Source organism: Bidens hawaiensis, unplaced genomic scaffold, assembly GCF_021521415.1.
Source record: "Bidens hawaiensis isolate Kalapana, Puna unplaced genomic scaffold, B.hawaiensis_p1.1 tig00013428_1, whole genome shotgun sequence".
NCBI classification, from domain to species: domain Eukaryota; kingdom Viridiplantae; phylum Streptophyta; class Magnoliopsida; order Asterales; family Asteraceae; genus Bidens; species Bidens hawaiensis.
In genome coordinates, this window is record NW_027492139.1 from 301,859 (window position 1) to 320,176 (window position 18,318).

Genomic DNA, 18,318 nt, shown 5'->3' on the forward strand with positions numbered 1-18,318 from the left:
AATATGTTTTTTAATAACTATTTTCTCATTAATAAATAGGAGACCTATTTAGTGTTCCTTTTGACATTAAAGAATTATGTATTAATTTTAATTTGAAAATTTGTTTTTTCAGAGTCAATGTTAGCTTGATATGATAATGTCTTCTTTCCTTATTTTGACGATCGTGAATAAGCTTGTTAGAAGGGGTCAATGGTCGAAGAAGTTGATGACCACCCTCTAATGTAAAACACCATAATTCGTCAATTGACATGTATGTAAATGTATTATGAAGGTCGTAGAGAAGACAAGTTATGACTTGTGAGTACGAAGGAGCGTCGAGAAGGTCTTTCGCAATGAGGATGAGGCCTCTTTATATAGTGGATATATGGGTTACGATGTTTGTGGGTCATTAAATAAATACTAGTCAGATGCCCGCATGATGTAGGGGGAAACAACACTTAAAAGGTTGTTGGCGAGCTAAGCCTAGCTCGAGTCGAACATCATACCGAACCGACTCAGCTCTGCTCGAAATTAAAGATAAAATCTTAAACTCGAGTTCGCCTTGATTATTTTGATATTTATATGATTTGAGTACTTATAATCATATTTTTGTAAAATATATTAAAAGATAATAATATTTATATAAACATGAGGGGGCAAAGTTGTAACTAACTCTTAAAATAATAAATTTTAAGGGTTAGTTACTATACCTGTAATTAATTTTACTTGTAAAACTAACTTGTATATTCATGCATATATCCATGCATTAATGACTTGTACAATTTAAACCGTTTATCTGTTTTAAAAAAAATTATATTGACACGTTAATAAAAATAAGCTCGTTAAATGGGTATGTTAAGATTTAGTTTTAATCATATTTTTGTAAAAGATATAACAAGAAAACCAAAAAGAATAAAGTTAGAGTAAAAATTGGTTAACCATGAGGGATGAAAGTTGTAATTATTTTCTTAAATTAACAAAATTTGATTAAAGTTGAGGTAACAAACTTGTAATATATTTGTTGAATTCAAATGAGCGTGTGTTGATTGTGTTTAAAAGACCATTTTGTCCTTTATTACACTTGTACTTTATGCCTTACAAATTGTAAATCCTTTAAAAAATGTGTCTTAATTTAACCTTATTTGGTGTATTATATATAGTAAAGATTATGTGTTGGGTCCAATAAGTCAAATATTTATTTTTAATGCCATAAGCTTTTAGTTTCTAAAATTAATCGGAATCCACATTATTTAGTTATTTGCAATTTGATCATTAGCTTGCCTGCTAAGAACCTTTTTGGAGCATAAGTCAACATTATGATTTATGAGTTGAGACTATGAGCTTACGGAGGTCGAACCATGTGGGCTGAAAGATGAGGCCGAACCTTGTGGGCCAAACCGAAATGGGTTCAGGCTCAAGGGAGAAGTTACCTCTACAGTTTTATATTGGGAAAATATTCTATTATTCCGCCGTGCACACACTCAGTGACTAACATCTCATAATAATCTTAATTCACATGTTTTATTTATGTCACTTTTTTGCTTTGGATTTTAAGTTTAATGTTCTTGTTGAAATTAAAATAAAGTTAGAATAATCTAAATTGGGGAGAATGTAATAGATGTGAAATTGTGATCGTATGTTCAAAAAGAGCTAGCGTTACAACTTGTTATCCTTTTGCTTTCTAGTATCGATGTAGACACTATCTTTTAATAAATCACATATTATTCAAATAAAAAAAGGTTTATACAGAAACAAGACAAACGAGTGATGAATTACCCACTACTAATTACTAAATAAGTTAGTAACAAAATATAAATAAGACAATAGAAGATCATAGATATTTTTGTTTACTTGTTAAATTTGGCTTTTGTTCACTCATGACACGAGGGGACTATAGACTATAGTTTATGCTGTTTCTTTCAGTTGTAATTACGGACTTGTACACTAGGTATCGAAAGTTGTATGTTGCTCATTAAATCTAGACAATAACCTTTTAGTAGTTTGTTACATGAATAAAAATACATACAAATGTATCTAGCTAGCGACTTGTTAACTTGTGCATTCTGCAATAAAAACTGTACCCTGATTGAATGTCACGTTCAGCTTTTCATATTTGGTTTGTGTCACCTATCACTCTTTGTCTTCTAATGAAGATGTCATATCAATGCATTACTTTTGAGTGAGGGTAGTTCCAGTTTTATAATGTAGTCTTAAATTGAATCTAATAAATATAACACCAATAGTTATGTACTATATTCTAATACAAAGGTTAGCTTACTCTTATATGAATCATCTTGATATGAGAAAACAAGACTATTAAAGACTCAAACTTAAAGGCATAATTTGGCTACGAATGGAATTATGAGGCCCATTATCATTCAACGAAAAGGCATTGACGAGTCAGACATCATGGCAAACGTCATAGGCGGTTTGACCCATTAGACTGACTTGAATTTCACCATTTGAGGCTCCAATATTCAAATATATAACATGTATAACCCATCATGGTACTGCGAACTTAAACTACGTGTGGTGCTGCGAACTTAAACTACGTGTTATAGTATGTTAGTGATTTTAATGTAATTAAGAATTAACTTGTTGATCAAGTTAATTGTAATACGAATCTAAATAAGTCGGGTGCGGGATGCACACTTATTTGATCTTATTATAATTTATAATCCTATTGGTACTTAGGGGCGAATCCCCTAAGTCATGGGGGTTCCAAGGGGGCAACGCCCCTGGCTGGGGTTGAGCTGCCAGGTCAGCTTGAAAAATTTTTTTGTGACATATATTGTTATATTAACAAACACATTAGAAATTTAATTTAATTAAATTTCATATGTTTTATTTGTCACAAATTCCAGAGCGTATTTTATGATTTTGAATTTCAAAATCAGATAACTGCAAAGGTAGTTACAACTGTCCAACCCTAATTAAAACTACCATTGATCATACGATGTTTCACTCTGGTTCAAAAACTCTCTCAATCACCATAAAGATTCTTGCACTCAATCTGAGTTTTATCCGGTCAAAACATTTGAGAACCAACAAATAGTTTTGATCTGAAAGTGTTTCACGACTCTCAGATTTTCCTAAAATATACGATTGCAGAAATCCCCAATATAGTACCACATGCATGTTGAAATTTAATATCAAATATAACTAACGTATATTAACACTTAATTTGTATGTATAATGGACATCACACCAAATAAACTGCACATGTTTACTTATGTATGCCACCAAACTTTCATCTATGAAATCCTACACTTCACCAATTTTACTTATTTTAATTAGTTACTTATAAATTTATAATAATCTCTTTTTGGTATGCGTTTCACTTGCAATACATGACACTGATTTATGCCTATATACTAATTTGTAAAATATCAATATCATCATATATTTTATATAACGTGCAGTTATGATTATAGAAGAAAAAAAAACATCTAAAAGACTAGATTCACTATTATTGCGGTTAGTTATCCAACTTAAACTAAATACACATGTTTTAATCCACAACTTACAAAACACATAAACTTTTGATCGTTTCAAAGCGAAGATATAGCACAATTGAAAATGTCTTAATGAAACAGAAAATAAATAATAATTAATAAAAAGACATTTTTATATTTTTGAATCAAACAAAAAAAATAGCTAGTGTTTTTACCATTTAATCCTTTGGGGCTGTAAAGTGAAACCTGAATTGAGTTATGAATGTGCTGTTAAAGAGTGTAAAGATAAAAAATAAAAATAAATAGGGGCTCACATTTCCATTGAAGAACATATTTTCTTACCTACACATGACACCACCTAATCTTTTCTTCCTCCATACACCAGACTCTGTCCTGCATACACACATACATACAAATATAGAGATAAGAGATACAGAGTCAGAAACAGAAGGCTACCTGATGATGCTATAAGCTTTAATTCAGAATAACATACATGTCCAGCTTTAGTGAATTATAGGTTTCTATGAGGTAAGTCTCTATATACATTCATACACACACACACATGATGTATACATGTACATATAAATGATTTGTTACAGTTTTCTTGTGTAATTCTGTATAAGAATTTTGAGTCATTGCTGAATTATCATCTCAGTAATATGATAATCTGACATAATCTTTTTATGTTTCTGAAACATAATTGGAAAAAAAGATTTCATTTTTTTTTTCATATGTTCTGATGGCTTCCAATTCATAACTTCTGATTAATATCCAGTTATTGTTACTATTTTTGGGTACATTACCCTCAATAGTCTTATATATTAATCTTTAGAAAAAAAAAAAGCCATCAAATTTGTTGTTCTTTGTCTCTGTAAATTTAATTCAAGTATCTTTTTTCTATATTATGATCAAAAATCAAGAATCCTCATTTTTATCAAGGAAACCAAATTATATTTGTTTTTTTCAATACTATCTTTAGAAAACTAGAAATATCCTTTTACTCACTGATTTTATTATCTTTTTGAGTTTAATATGTAGTCCTATTAAATTTTCCAACATAATGCCTGAAAATAGCTAAAAACCTTATTTATTTATGAACTTGCTTTTTTTTTTTGCTAAATAATACCTAAAAAATATGATTTTTTTTATTATTTTTTTTTTCTGGTAAACATAACCTCTTATCTATTTCCTATTAAAAAAATATTTATTTTGTATATAAAAGATATAAGATAGCCTTTTATGTGGTTCATTTTGCAGAAAAATGGAGAATAATGGTAAATCATTGGAGAGAATAGTGTCATTGAAGGCAGTACAATTAGGAAACTCATTTTCATGCCAAATATGTGTGATTGGATTTCTGTGTGGAGTATGTCTTGCTTCACTCTTTCTTGCTGCCCTCACTTCTTTTGCTTCTTTTCACATATCCCCTAATTCCAGTTCCACTTCATATTTTCTCAGTAAGTTTTTCTCTTAATTTCCCTCTTAAGTTTTTCTCTTACGTCCTGCTTACGGTGCACGCATATAATGTATATATGTGGGCAAAAGTGAAATTGCACGAATTTTGACGTTATTTTACTAATCTCGTGAAAATAACGTTAAAAGTGGCGGAAGGTTAATCAGGCATCATGCGGTGTTGTTGATAGCCGAAAGACAAGGGTACATGCACCCGTCGGTCGGTGTCCCGATGGTTGAGTGTTATGTGTCTTATGTCCAAGGCTTGATGCAAAACTACTATCGAGCCGGGGGTCTCACCGGAAGCAGCCTCTCTATCCCTATGGGTTAGAGGTAAGGATGTCTACATCTTACCCTCCTTAGACCCTACCATAGCTTTGCTATTTGTGGGATATACTGAGTACGATGATTGATGATGATATGTTAATTAAAGTGGTCAAAATGATTTTATTATTAGAAAGTTGGTGGAGTATATGTTAAGTTGGATGATGACATTTATGAATTATAATAGTGGAAGGATAAACATAAAATTGATTAGTCAAAAATGTACAAATGAGTAGTTCTTAGTCCTCAAGGGTGTGTCATTGAAGCAAACTAAAGTTGGTACCAATTATTTTCTTTCCAAGGATAAAAAAAAATATAATGATCATTTATACTCTTATGTTCTAGAATTATATTTTCATAGATGTATTACTCTGGTTTTATTTGTATTGGTAATAAAATATGTAAAGTTTATTGGCTAACATCATTACTCGACCTATCAAGTTGTTAGATAAAACTTTGTCCTTTCAAATAATGAGAGATCAAATCTCATAATCTCTTAGGTAACAAAAAAAAATGTTTAAAAAAACATCATTAGTCACTAGATAATGCGATTTCTTTGTATGATTTCGGTTTTATATATGATTTTAACTTTAAGGGTGTCGAATAGAAAAAGAAATGGTTTTAAAAACAGAAAAGCTAAAGTTTAAATTAAAATATACATTTGAGACATGTACATGCAATAATGTTTCTCTTGCAGACTTGTAGTCCCAACTAACTTATAGGCACGTTAATAGTAACTTTTTCCGTCATACAATTGGAATTTAAGCGTCCAACTACTAACCAAATATTCCCAACAATTATCCTAGTAGGGGCTAAAATTCTTAAGGATAGTGATCTAATAATCTAATCATGTATATTCGAAGAGTGGCTTTTAACACGAAGCCGAAAAATAATAGATAAATAGATAATTGTAAGATTTGCATAGAGACTTGTATATTTTGTTTAACTAGACACCATTTTTTTCTTCTCTTCAATCAGATTAGCAGAGCACTTTGTATTAATATATTATACGGTTCCCGTAATTATCAATATAAAGTCTTTTTCTTAAACATAATTGTCTCGATACATAATTATTAGTAGTGGTATCTAACAACACCCACGAAGTTGAGACTTTGTAAAGTAACTCGTGATCTGTCTAAATAAAGTGAAGACTTGAGAACATGTATTTAATATTTATGTTGCCTTGTGAGTTAGGCTTTGCATAAAGCTATCACTTTAAATGCCTTTCAACTCTTTTCGTGATTCCTCTGTACGATCACCAACGCCTAGGTATAACCTTTATTCATTTGAAAATAACACCCACCTATATGATACACATATCTATGTTTTTTTTCCCCATAAAATAATAAATAACAAGCTAATCAAATTCAAATATCTATTTTCATACATAGGTAACTCGTAATGCTCAAGTGAAAGCATATACGCAACTATGAAGTCATGTATCTTATGACGGAATATGTAAATTTGTTATGATTTTGACTGTAGAGTTGCAACATTTACATAATTAGTCCTTTTGGATTAAAAAGATCAAATTGCCCTTTTTGTGTAATGCATATGACTGGATTTAACAAACAAAACTAATGGTCATCCATTCAAAAGGATGTAATTTGTTACAAACCATGGACGTCTAATGTAATTAATAAGGATTAAGGATCAAATCTGGAAGCACGAAATTAATCAATCATACACAGTAAAAATCCCGCTATTTGCATTAAACTGCTATTGGTAGGGTATCAGGGTATGAGACATAATCTTTATTCTTTAATTTACTCAAATAAAAACAAAATATTTACATAGAGAACATTTATCTCTAAAATGTTTTCAGTTAAACCCCTCAACTATGAACATTATAGAATTTCGTCCTTTTTACTTTTTTTCAACTCTTCTACATGGTTTTTGGAAGGTTAAGTCACCCCTCCTCTGTCTCTACACATGTTGGTTGGGTTACAAAAACCTAAAACAATCAACTATAACTTAAAAAGAAATCGATTAAGAAACCGATATACGATCGTAGGTGATTCTTGTAACCAACTTTTGTGGTTCGTTTATGACATGTCCTGCTTTCGAAGTTATGTTAAACGTTGTCCAACGAATTGTGATGTTTTCTAGATGCATTTACGGGTCGAGAATGTGATTCTAAACCTGGAGCAGTAGAAAGAATGGTGCTATCACAAAACTTAATGGAGGTCCAAGTCAACAACCGAGTCAACTCAATCTACTCGGCTTGGAGCGCCATGCTGAACAAGTCAAACACGGGTGAAGACATGTTTTCACAAAAGGTTCCTAGACCTCCTCATTTGGACAACTGTAAGTTGAGGAGTGAAGCCAATCAGATACTCGATAAACGTACCGAAGACGGGAAACTACCACCGTGGACAATGTGGAAAGGTTTCTTGAGTAACTACCCTTTATCGACAAAAGACGAGCGGCAAGGGTATAATGGTCATCAACCCATCTCCAAAGGTTCTTACCCTCCGTGGGTACGTTTTCACTTCTAACAATTCTGTAATTTTTACGTTCTATCAAGTGGGACCCACTTGCTGACGTTTATGTATATACGGGTTGTAACAGATTAAAGGGTCGGACGAAGAAAACTATCCACTAACAAGGGAAGTACAACGCGATATATGGGTCCACCAACATCCCGTGAATTGTAAAGATCCGAATGTAAAGTTTCTTGTTGCGGATTGGGAGAGAATACCCGGGTTTGGTATGGGGGCCCAGTTTGCTGGGATGACCGGGCTTCTTGCAATCTCTATGAATGAAAATAGGGTACTTGTCACAAACTACTATAATCGAGCCGACCATGATGGTTGTAAAGGTAGACCGACTTACGAAAACGCATACAAAGTTTCATCACGGGTCTAGTAAAGTAGTTATGTCTCACTCGGTTATATTTTCACGTTAGGTGCATCGAGGTCTAGTTGGTCATGCTACTTTTTTCCCGAGACATCACAGGAGTGTAGAGAACGAGCGTTTGAACTCGTGAAGGAAAAAGGAGCATTGGAGAGAGGAGTTATTACAGTTAAAGAAAACTACACAACCAAACAGATATGGACCGGCTCGATCCCACGGTTAATATATTTTTGTAACTTTTAACTACTATATATTTGTCATAATGGTGAGTTTATGTATCACCAATGATTCGATCTATGTTTATTACAGAGTATGGGGCAGTCCTTGGAGTTACATGCAGCCGACAACAGAAGTCAACGGGACTTTAATCGGCTATCATCGGAGAATGGACTGGAGATGGTGGCGAGCACAGGTAGATAACTAAGATCACATGACTCTATTTGATCTTTAATGAATAAAAAAGTCGAACATTCTACGTTTTAGCTGAACTATATATTCAGGCTTTGCGCTATCTTATGAGGTTCCAAACCGAGTACACGTGTGGTTTACTAAATGTAGCTCGACACTCGGCGTTTGGGCGGGAAGCTGCCGAGTTGGTTCACTCAATGAGTATCTCGGACGATTTCGAGGTTCGTTAAATTACCATCGTACCCTTTACCTTATCAGCCATGGCTCATCTACTGTTTAACTTCAGGAAAACATGAAAGATTCAAGATCCGCGATCGAAGAATACGTATGGTCAAATCACGAACCTTGGACGCCAAGGCCGATGTTAAGCGTGCATGTAAGAATGGGAGACAAAGCGTGTGAAATGAAGGTGGTTGAATTTGAAGAATACATGCGTCTTGCTAACCGGGCTAGAAACCGTTTCCCTCATCTGAAACGAATTTGGCTATCAACCGAGATGCAAGAAGTGATCGACAAAACAAAGTTGTATCCAAACTGGAACTTTTACTACTCAAATGCGAGGCGACAAGTGGGAAACCTAACAATGGCAGTATACGAAGCAAGCCTAGGTCGAGAAACGAGCACTAATTATCCGCTTGCAAACTTTTTGATGGCTACCGAAGCCGACTTCTTCATTGGAGCCTTGGGTTCTACATGGTGTTATCTCATTGACGGAATGAGAAATACCGGTGGAAAGGTTATGGCAGGGTACTTGAGTGTTAATAAGGATCGGTTTTGGTAAAAACGCACGAGTTGCATCTTTTAGTTTCATCTTATGTATAAAATATCAATGTATAAACACTTATGGGGTAAACAATGAGTGTCAGGTCACATAATAATATGCCACTATATCAATGTTTAAACAAAAATTAAAAAAAACTGAAGAGAAATAATAATATATAACTTAAAAAACATTAATACATCATGTTGAAGTTGTTCCTGAGAAAACTACTGGAACCAAGATTGCATACAACAAGAACAGAAAATATTAAATTTCATACCCGAATCGATGAACAAATCACTCCAAATCTTCACTCGACTGCCTTGCACCGTTTTCGGTGCTTCGATCTACTGCTGCTGGTGCAGATTTCTTCTTGTGTTTCCGATTCTTGGCTTTCTTGGCCTTCATTCTACGTTTCTTCTCGTTGGCATCTACCCACGTGTAATCTGCGGGTATGTTAAACGGGTCTGGTTCGTCTCGGAAGCTACGAACCTCACTGTCACTTGACGGGTCACCGCGGGTCCCTTTCATCCATGAGATCCATGATGTTGACCCCTCGGGTTCTTTAGATTTCGAGTCTTGGAAATGAGCGGGGCTCGAAAGTGGTGTTGAAAATTCTTCTGATGCGGTTTGTAGCTCCTCGAACTTGGTAAACGTTACAAGTACTCTTATTGTTGGCACAATTGGAATCGCGATCTGCACTCACAAACGGATATCAGTTACATCGTAATGAAACTATATATTTTTTAAAAAGATAAAAGAATGTACCTTGAGGGGGAAGGTGCCGGTAGGTATTTTAGTGGTTAAAAGCTCTCGTAATCTCCTAATAGCCTTCATCTTATTGGCTAAGATGTCGAGTAATGGCACGAGCTCGTCTGTTTTCAAAGGGAAATCAGGTGTTAACCAAAGAACGGGTCTTAACCCTTTTTTGTACTCGCTTTCATGCTTAACATCGGTTGTTGATCCTTTTTTCTTCTTCTTTTTCACACTATTATCTTTCTGAAGAAACACTAATCGACCCCGGCAGACTACGGATAATCTGGGGGTTAAATAGATGTTTCCCACGAGGGTTAGGTCCGGCAAGATGGTTATTCTTCTGATGACCTGCAAAACAGACACCGTGAGCTCGTCACTGAGAAGGGGGGGGGGGTACCTCCTTGTGACCACCCTCCGGCGTGAGAATCAGACTAGATTGCTCTTGAATATAAGTGTATATTAAGAGAAATAGCTAGAGAGAAGATGATGATACCGTTCCAAGGTGTTGGAGTATTTATAGCCGAAGGTAGGTGTCCAAGAAGGTACAGCCGGCTGTATTATATTCCTTTTCTACCAACTGTGGGCTACGCACGTGCCGTGCTGGTGGTTGGTGGGTAGGCAGCGGCTGATAGTGACATGGCCGGCTGTGTACTATTCCTTTTCCACCAACTGCAGGCTATGCACGTGCCACGACAGGGGTTGGTGAGTAGGCAGCGGCTGATAGTGACATTAAGTACTAGAGCGTGCTGCTCGTCGTACTGTTGTCAGTGAGCTGTCGCAGCTTTGGTCAGATCTTTTGTCCATACCTTGGCAGGTATAGTACAAAAGGTCCTCCAGTAGCATACGGACTGGCTCATTTGGGCGGGAGAATTCCCGGCTTTGGGCGGGAGTATTCCCGGCTTGCTCATTCCCTCTTCAGGTGACAATACTGAATTATTTGAGAGTTAGTGCCTTGTGCGTGTAGCCTTGCTGTGCGGGTAGCCTTCCCTGATGGCTAGTATCCGTAGCTGCAGGAACAGGCGGAGTACGTCACCATTGGGAGGCTTTTCCTGCGGGAACAGCTTGCGTACTGCGCGTAAGGACGTCGCGTCTCTGAGCATGGTTGGTCCTGCGGATCCAGTTGGTCTTTGCGCAGACGTCCCTCTTTAAGGTGAGTCTTGCGAGTTCAACTGCGCAGACGTCCCTCTTCGAGGTGAGTCTTGCGGGTCCAACTGCGCAGACGTCCCTGTTTAAGGTGAGTCTTGCGGGTCCAACCGCGCAGACGTCCCTGTTGAAGGTGAGTCTTGCGGGTCCAACTGGGCTCTGCTGGGACCTACCTCTTCAAGTCCCCCCAGTCCAATGTTCTTCTCATGAATTGTTAATAAGTGAGGTGAACTTTTGGACTTAAGCAAGGGGTTTTGAAAAGGGTTTAGTTTTAAGGTTTTCCATGGGGATTCTTCCCGCGGAAGTCCTAATGTCACGTGCAGAAATTCCCGACTTTTCTGCTTGATCTTTGGGTATGATGCGGGTAGGTCTGTAACCTCCTTGTAAGTCAGGAGCGTTGAGTTCCACTTGTGTAGATTCTCCCTGAGGTTTTGGTAGTTTTAAACATAGTGATCAATTATGTTAAACAACCAATTCCATCTTGGAGCTTCAATCAATCTAGTTCTCAACGTTCCCGCTATGCGGGGATGTTATTTCCGTTTCCGCAAGCATGGCCCAGAAGATCCTTCTTGGTTTCAATTCCCTGCGAGTGCTAAGTATGTGAAGGGTTTTGCCTTGACACTGTACCCGCACTCGTCTTATAGTTACTTTACTTCCAAGGTATTGTTGGCTTCAATTCCCTGCAGGTGCTAAGTATGTGAAGGGTTTTGCCTTGACACTGTACCCGCACCTGTCTTATAGTTACTTGGTTGCCAAGGTATTCTTGGCTTCAATTCCCTGCAGGTGCTAAGTATGTGAAGGGTTTTGCCTTGACACTGTACCCGCACCTGTCTTATAGTTACTTGGTTGCCAAGGTAAGGGGGTATAGTCCCGCTTACTTTTGAATCTTTTTGACTTGCGTTGTAAACGTTATATGACTTGCTCATGCATATTTTAGTTTAACTTAGCAATTTTCCAAGTGTTTTGAATAAGTTAACCTTTCGACGCGCTGTTGTCAATAGGTTAATGTTCAGTTTCCTCTATCATGGTTGTGCGGGTAGGACCGTCACTTTCATTTAGTGGGATGACGAAACTTTACCTATAACTGACCTGCGTGAAGGTTTTCCTCATCTTTTCCTTAGAAACTTTTGCCGTTTTTTGTGTTTATGCGGGTTTTGCCGCCGTCCACATGCAACGACTTCTTTCCATATTTATGCGGTGAATACCGGCATATCCGTCCGGAAAGTTCATAAGTATAAATGTGAAGCGATCAACACAATGTGATAAAGGAGAATCATTTCCATTAGAAGTGGCTCTAGGCAGTTTCTTTATAAGTTTGGAATTGATCTACATGTAACATTTGCGTAATTGAGCTCCATTCCATGTTCTTGGGATGGGGGTGCCATCGAGCCTTTCGAGCCGGTATGCGCCCTTTCCCAAAACTTCTTTGATAATGTATGGCCCTTCCCAAACCGGGGCCAGCTTTCCTGGGCGTTCTTGGTTCGAAGCCTCGTTGTTACGCAGTATGTAGTCTCCGACATTGAAGTTGCAGAGTTTTACCCGCGTGTTGTAGTAATTTTGCATTTGTCGCTTGTAGTTCTCTTCACGCGCTGCGGCTAAGTCTCTGCGTTCCTCGGTTAGCATAAGGTCTAACCGTCTTTCCGTGTCATTGTCCTCTGGTTGAATCAAGACCCTTTGTGAGGGTAGACCAATTTCGACCGGGACCATGGCTTCAGTGCCATAAGTGAGGCTGAACGGGGTTTCTCCCGTACTTGCCTTTTTCATCGTTCTATGTGCCCAAAGGACGTGTGGAACTTCATCCACCCAGCCGGATCTGTGTTCCAGGAGTCTTTTCTTAATGCCGTCGACGATGCTCTTATTTGCTCTTTCCACCTCACCATTACCTTGCGGGTGTGCCACTGAGGTAAAGGTGTGGGTGATTTGAAGTTCTTTCAGCCACTGTTGTAGCTTCTTGTCAGCAAAGTTGGTGCCGTTATAGCTCACCAAATTCTGTGGAAGTCCAAAACGACAAATAATAAATTCCCAAATAAATTTTTTGATATGTTTTGCGGTTGTTTGGGCTAAGGGTTTTGCTTCTATCCACTTGGTGAAGTAGTCGATGGCTACCACTAGATACTGAACGTTCCCTGCTGCTGTGGGAAATGGGCCTGTCACATCGATGGCCCACTTCTGAAATGGCCATGAAGAGGTGACTGGAACAAGTTCATTCTTCGGGCGATGCGTGTTGGGTGCGTAGAGTTGGCAAGACCTACACTTTCTGATGTATGCCAGTTCATCCATATGCATCCCCGGCCAAAAGTATCCCGCGTTGTTTAGCTTAGCTACAACTGCGCGTGGACCTGCGTGTATCCCACAGATGCCTTCGTGTACTTCCCTTAGGAGGTAGTCGGCATCTTGGTCGTCAACGCATCTGAGGAGTGGGCCAAGAAAGTTACGTCTGTAAAGGATGTCATCGATGAGTTGATAGTTCAGTGCTTTACAGCGTAGTTTTCTTGCCTGTGTTTTTGACTCTGGTAGTATACCCGTCACAAGGTAATTTATTATTGGTGTCATCCATGTTTCTGTGCCGGTTTGGATGACACAGATTTCCTTGTGCGAGACTGATGGTGCGCCAAGGAGTTCAATGCGGATATCCTTTCCCAAGTGGGTGAAGGCCAATGACGCAAGCTTGCTTAACGCATCCGCAGATTTGTTTTCGCTACGCTTGACGTGTATGACCTTACAATCGTTAAAATCGCGCATGAGGGTTTTTGTTTGTGCGAGGTACAGCGCCATTGTGTCGTTCACGGCCGTGTACGTCCCGTTTATTTGGTTGGCTACTAACATGGAATCCACGTGGGCTTCCAAGTTCTTCACTCCCATCTTACGCGCAATTCTCAGCCCGGCCAAGAATGCTTCATACTCTGCTTCGTTATTTGTGCTTGGAAAATCCAATCGAATAGCGTAAGTGTATTCTTGGCCCGCTGGGTTGATTAGTTTCAATCCTGCGCCTGAGCCCTCGCTGCTGGCTGCTCCATCAGTGTAGAGTCGCCAGACATCATCGATGTCCTGTGCTGGAGAGGGTTGAGCCTCTTCCTGGCACTCTTTCTCCCGCGAGGCGGGGACTTCTGCAATAAAGTCGGCCAAGACCTGGCCTATTATGGCTGGTCGCGGCTTGTACTTTATCGCGTATTCTCCCAATTCTATTGCCCATTTGGCTAGGCATCCCGACAATTCTATGAATCCCAGGGGATGATTGTTTACTGCACTTGCCCCGGCTTGGGTAACCGGGGTAGTGTTCGTAAAACTTACTGCACATGCCCCGGCTTGAGTAACCGGGGTAGTTTTCGTAAAATTTGTGTACTCGCCGGTGTTCCTCCCAGTAGCTGGGGTTGTGATTACCGGGGTTTCTTGGTCACTCGCTGGCCTCGGGACCGGAGTAACGTTAACCATCTTTCCAGAAGTTTTGAAAAAACTGAAAAAGAATAAGTTCTAGCTTTTATGCACGGATGGCGCCAATGAAGAAACACTAATCGACCCCGGCAGACTACGGATAATCTGGGAGTTAAATAGATGTTTCCCACGAGGGTTAGGTCCGGCAAGATAGTTATTCTTCTGATGACCTGCAAAACAGACACCGTGAGCTCGTCACTGAGAAGGGGGGGTACCTCCTTGTGACCACCCTCCGGCGTGAGAATCAGACTAGATTGCTCTTGAATATAAGTGTATATTAAGAGAAATAGCTAGAGAGAAGATGATGATACCGTTCCAAGGTGTTGGAGTATTTATAGCCGAAGGTAGGTGTCCAAGAAGGTACAGCCAGCTGTATTATATTCCTTTTCTACCAACTGTTGGCTACGCACGTGCCGTGCTGGTGGTTGGTGGGTAGGCAGCGGCTGATAGTGACATGGCCGGCTGTGTACTATTCCTTTTCCACCAACTGCAGGCTATGCACGTGCCACGACAGGGGTTGGTGAGTAGGCAGCGGCTGATAGTGACATTAAGTACTAGAGCGTGCTGCTCGTCGTACTGTTGTCAGTGAGCTGTCGCAGCTTTGGTCAGATCTTTTGTCCATACCTTGGCAGGTATAGTACAAAAGGTCCTCCAGTAGCGTACGGACTGGCTCATTTGGGCGGGAGAATTCCCGGCTTTGGGCGGGAGTATTCCCGGCTTGCTCATTCCCTCTTCAGGTGACATTACTGAATTATTTGAGAGTTAGTGCCTTGTGCGTGTAGCCTTGCTGTGCGGGTAACCTTCCCTGATGGCTAGTATCCGTAGCTGCGGGAACAGGCGGAGTACGTCACCACTGGAAGGCTTTTCCTGCGGGAACAGCTTGCGTACTGCGCGTAAGGACGTCACGTCTCTGAGCATGGTTGGTCCTGCGGATCCAGTTGGTCTTTGCGCAGACGTCCCTCTTTAAGGTGAGTCTTGCGAGTTCAACTGCGCAGACGTCCCTTTTCGAGGTGAGTCTTGCGGGTCCAACTGCGCAGACGTCCCTGTTTAAGGTGAGTCTTGCGGGTCCAACAGCGCAGACGTCCCTGTTGAAGGTGAGTCTTGCGGGTCCAACTGGGCTCTGCTGGGACCTACCTCTTCACTTTCCCTTTCTTAGACTCGCTATTGTTGTCCTCTGATAAAGTTTCAGATGACGGTTTTTGAGTTTCGTTAAGTTTCGAAAACTTTTTTAGAATCTTTGAATCTTCGGGATCGTTGTTTTTTGAACCCTTTTTGTTCCAACCGAACCAAATTTTCTTATCTTTAGCGTTGGACACGGTGTTTTCAAATGAACCCGAATCGCCATTTTCGTGGTGGATTTGTTGTTCTTCATCTTCACAAACGTTTTCGGAGTTCCCCATTTTAAGAGCCGAATTCAACTGCCTCTTTTCTTCTGGGGTCAAAACGTCATCGTATTCGTCATGGTCAACTCCATTTTCGACTCCGCCATGTTCGTTGGAGAAAAGTTCCTCATCTGTCATAGCACCCGGGACCTGCCTCGATTTCACACTCACCATCACATGGAGCATATCATACACCTTGCTTTTACAGGCTCCCACAAGCTCGGTCCTCTCTTGTCTTCTCCAATTCAAATGAGGAACGAGCTCGGCTTGAGTCACATCAATCCCGGGCCTGTACATGTTGGTTTGAGACATTAATGCAACTTCATGAGCCACTTCAGCTTCCGAAGGCTGTGCGCCCGCACCCTCTAACGCATTCGTTATCTCCTTTTCTTTATGCGAAAGAACAATCAAAGAACCGGGAGGTAAACACACGTTACCGTCTTCTCGTGAGTACCCGTCTCCAAGAAACATGAAAGTTTGATCCGACCGTTGGATTCTAAACCCGTCAAAGCCCGCCAAAGTCATATCAGCCCGTAAATTCGACCCGCGTTTCCAAATCCGGTAAGTATCCGAAGGAGCAATCCTTCCTATAAACGGAATAACTGAGCTTTCAAAATGGAAAGTTATCTCCATGTAAAAGTCACGTATCCGGTTAGCCGACGCGACTATACGCGGCAGCCTACGACACCACTTAGCCCACGCCAACGGTTGGTAATGCCGAGCAATAATCATCGCTATATTCTCCTCTCGATTACAAACCGCTTCTTGAAGCGCACTCCACCCGTTCTCATTCTGCAGACTCCAATCCGCACCAGCAGCCATTAATATATCCGCCAAGACCGCATCCTTTAACCTAACCGCAAGATGCAGAGGCGTTTCACGGCCCGGAACATCACGACAGTCAATCACAGCCGAAAGCGCATCAGCCTCCAGCTCAGCAGCTAACGACTCAGCCTCGGTGGTAACCGTACCGGCCTTGGCTAAGCGTGGGAGGGCGGTTATAACCTTCTTAAGCGCCGCGTGGTCTCGTTGGGCAACGGCTAGGTGAGCAGGACTATGGGAATACTTGGAATAATCTTCCATTAATAATAATATTGTTTTGATCTTTCTAACTTCTTAGCAATTCAATAAAACTAAAAACACCCAATTCAGTATTTTAACCTAATATTGGTCCACATTGGGGAAAACATAAAAAGCTTGAAGCTTTAAGTGACTAGTGTAATCCTAAGCTAAAGGGGTTTCACCAAATCTGAAACACAGAGATTAAACAGATGTTTTTAAGTAAATTGTAACATGAACAACTTTAAAGGTTGAAACTTTATTACTAATTAGTGAATTGAAAAGAAGAAATGAATGAAACCTGAATGGATGGATTGAGAAAGATGAATGAATCATCATGTTCATGTTGAAAAGTAAACTCACGCGGCTGAGATCTGTGTCTGAGTGTGTTGTGTTGTGTTGTGTTGTGTCCACTTTGGCTTTAGATTATTAATAGTAATAAATATAAATCCATAAGTTACTACTGGATCATGTGAAGAAGCTTAAAAACAGACTACAAGGTTCAATTTTATGTGTCTTTACTGTCGTCAAAAGGATAGTGATGGCAATTGGCAACTGGATGGATATTATTATTATTATTATTATTATCTTTTTTTTTAATTATGTTCAACCAAGCTTTGGATACTATTGAAATGATCTTTGTAATGTTGTATAGGCAGACACTTATGACATTTCTTTTCAACAACATGAAGACAAAATAAGCTCTTATTATTATTTTTTCAATCATATGTTTTTTTTAAATACTAATCTGTGTTGAAAATTGAAATACAATGAAAATGAAATTCACACTTAATTTAAACTAAAAAACATATTAACAAATTGATTAATGGTTTTTCATATACATAATACTCGAACATGTATGTAACAAGTAAATAATTTTGAAAATATGAATCTTGATGAAGTTAAACGATTTAGATTGTTCTTTATGTTTATTTATGTTTACGTGATAATCTTTTTGTAATTAACCACACCATACATACACGTATGACTCATGATAGGAGAGCATTCATTTCAGAACCAATAATATGTTGAGAACCGTGAGATAGTGAGATGAGAGAACTATGTCTACTCTGGTACTATTTATTATTTATATTGACTAAAATAGATGTAGATTTAAATGCTTTTAAGGTTTGTTTTAAAACACCATAAAAGGGTGCTTGCAATTGATTTTTTCCAGTCATTATCGTCGCCATGGAGGTATTTTACATATTCGCAATCCTTGAAAGTTAGTTTTATTTGTTTTATAAATTATTAGGTTTTTTAAACATAGAATTATGCAACTGAAAAAGAAAATAAAGGTATGCACCATAAA

At 38.9% G+C, this 18,318-nt stretch overlaps 3 protein-coding genes across 4 annotated transcripts in view; 2 read left to right on the forward strand and 1 right to left on the reverse strand.

The window, feature by feature from the left end:
* Window positions 1-18,318, forward strand: part of LOC143544131 (sister chromatid cohesion 1 protein 4-like) — a 240,928-nt gene that overhangs the window by 203,976 nt on the left and 18,634 nt on the right. The window lies entirely within an intron of this gene.
* Window positions 3,766-9,330, forward strand: LOC143544127 (uncharacterized). Its single transcript, XM_077036280.1, has 8 exons — window positions 3,766-3,962; window positions 4,692-4,891; window positions 7,320-7,690; window positions 7,782-8,031; window positions 8,119-8,284; window positions 8,376-8,478; window positions 8,567-8,695; window positions 8,761-9,330. The coding sequence occupies exons 1-8, from the start codon at window positions 3,958-3,960 to the stop codon at window positions 9,253-9,255; spliced, it is 1,719 nt and encodes a 572-aa protein (XP_076892395.1). The 5' UTR covers window positions 3,766-3,957; the 3' UTR covers window positions 9,256-9,330.
* Window positions 9,428-17,450, reverse strand: LOC143544128 (uncharacterized). Of its 2 annotated transcripts, XM_077036281.1 has the most exons (4): window positions 17,308-17,450; window positions 15,700-17,196; window positions 10,003-10,222; window positions 9,428-9,930 (listed from the first exon to the last, which is right to left on the reverse strand). In XM_077036281.1, the coding sequence occupies exons 2-4, from the start codon at window positions 17,028-17,030 to the stop codon at window positions 9,532-9,534; spliced, it is 1,950 nt and encodes a 649-aa protein (XP_076892396.1). In that variant the 5' UTR covers window positions 17,031-17,196; window positions 17,308-17,450; the 3' UTR covers window positions 9,428-9,531. The 2 variants fall into 2 exon arrangements, with proteins under 2 accessions (XP_076892396.1, XP_076892397.1); XM_077036282.1 differs by having other exon boundaries at window positions 15,700-17,450.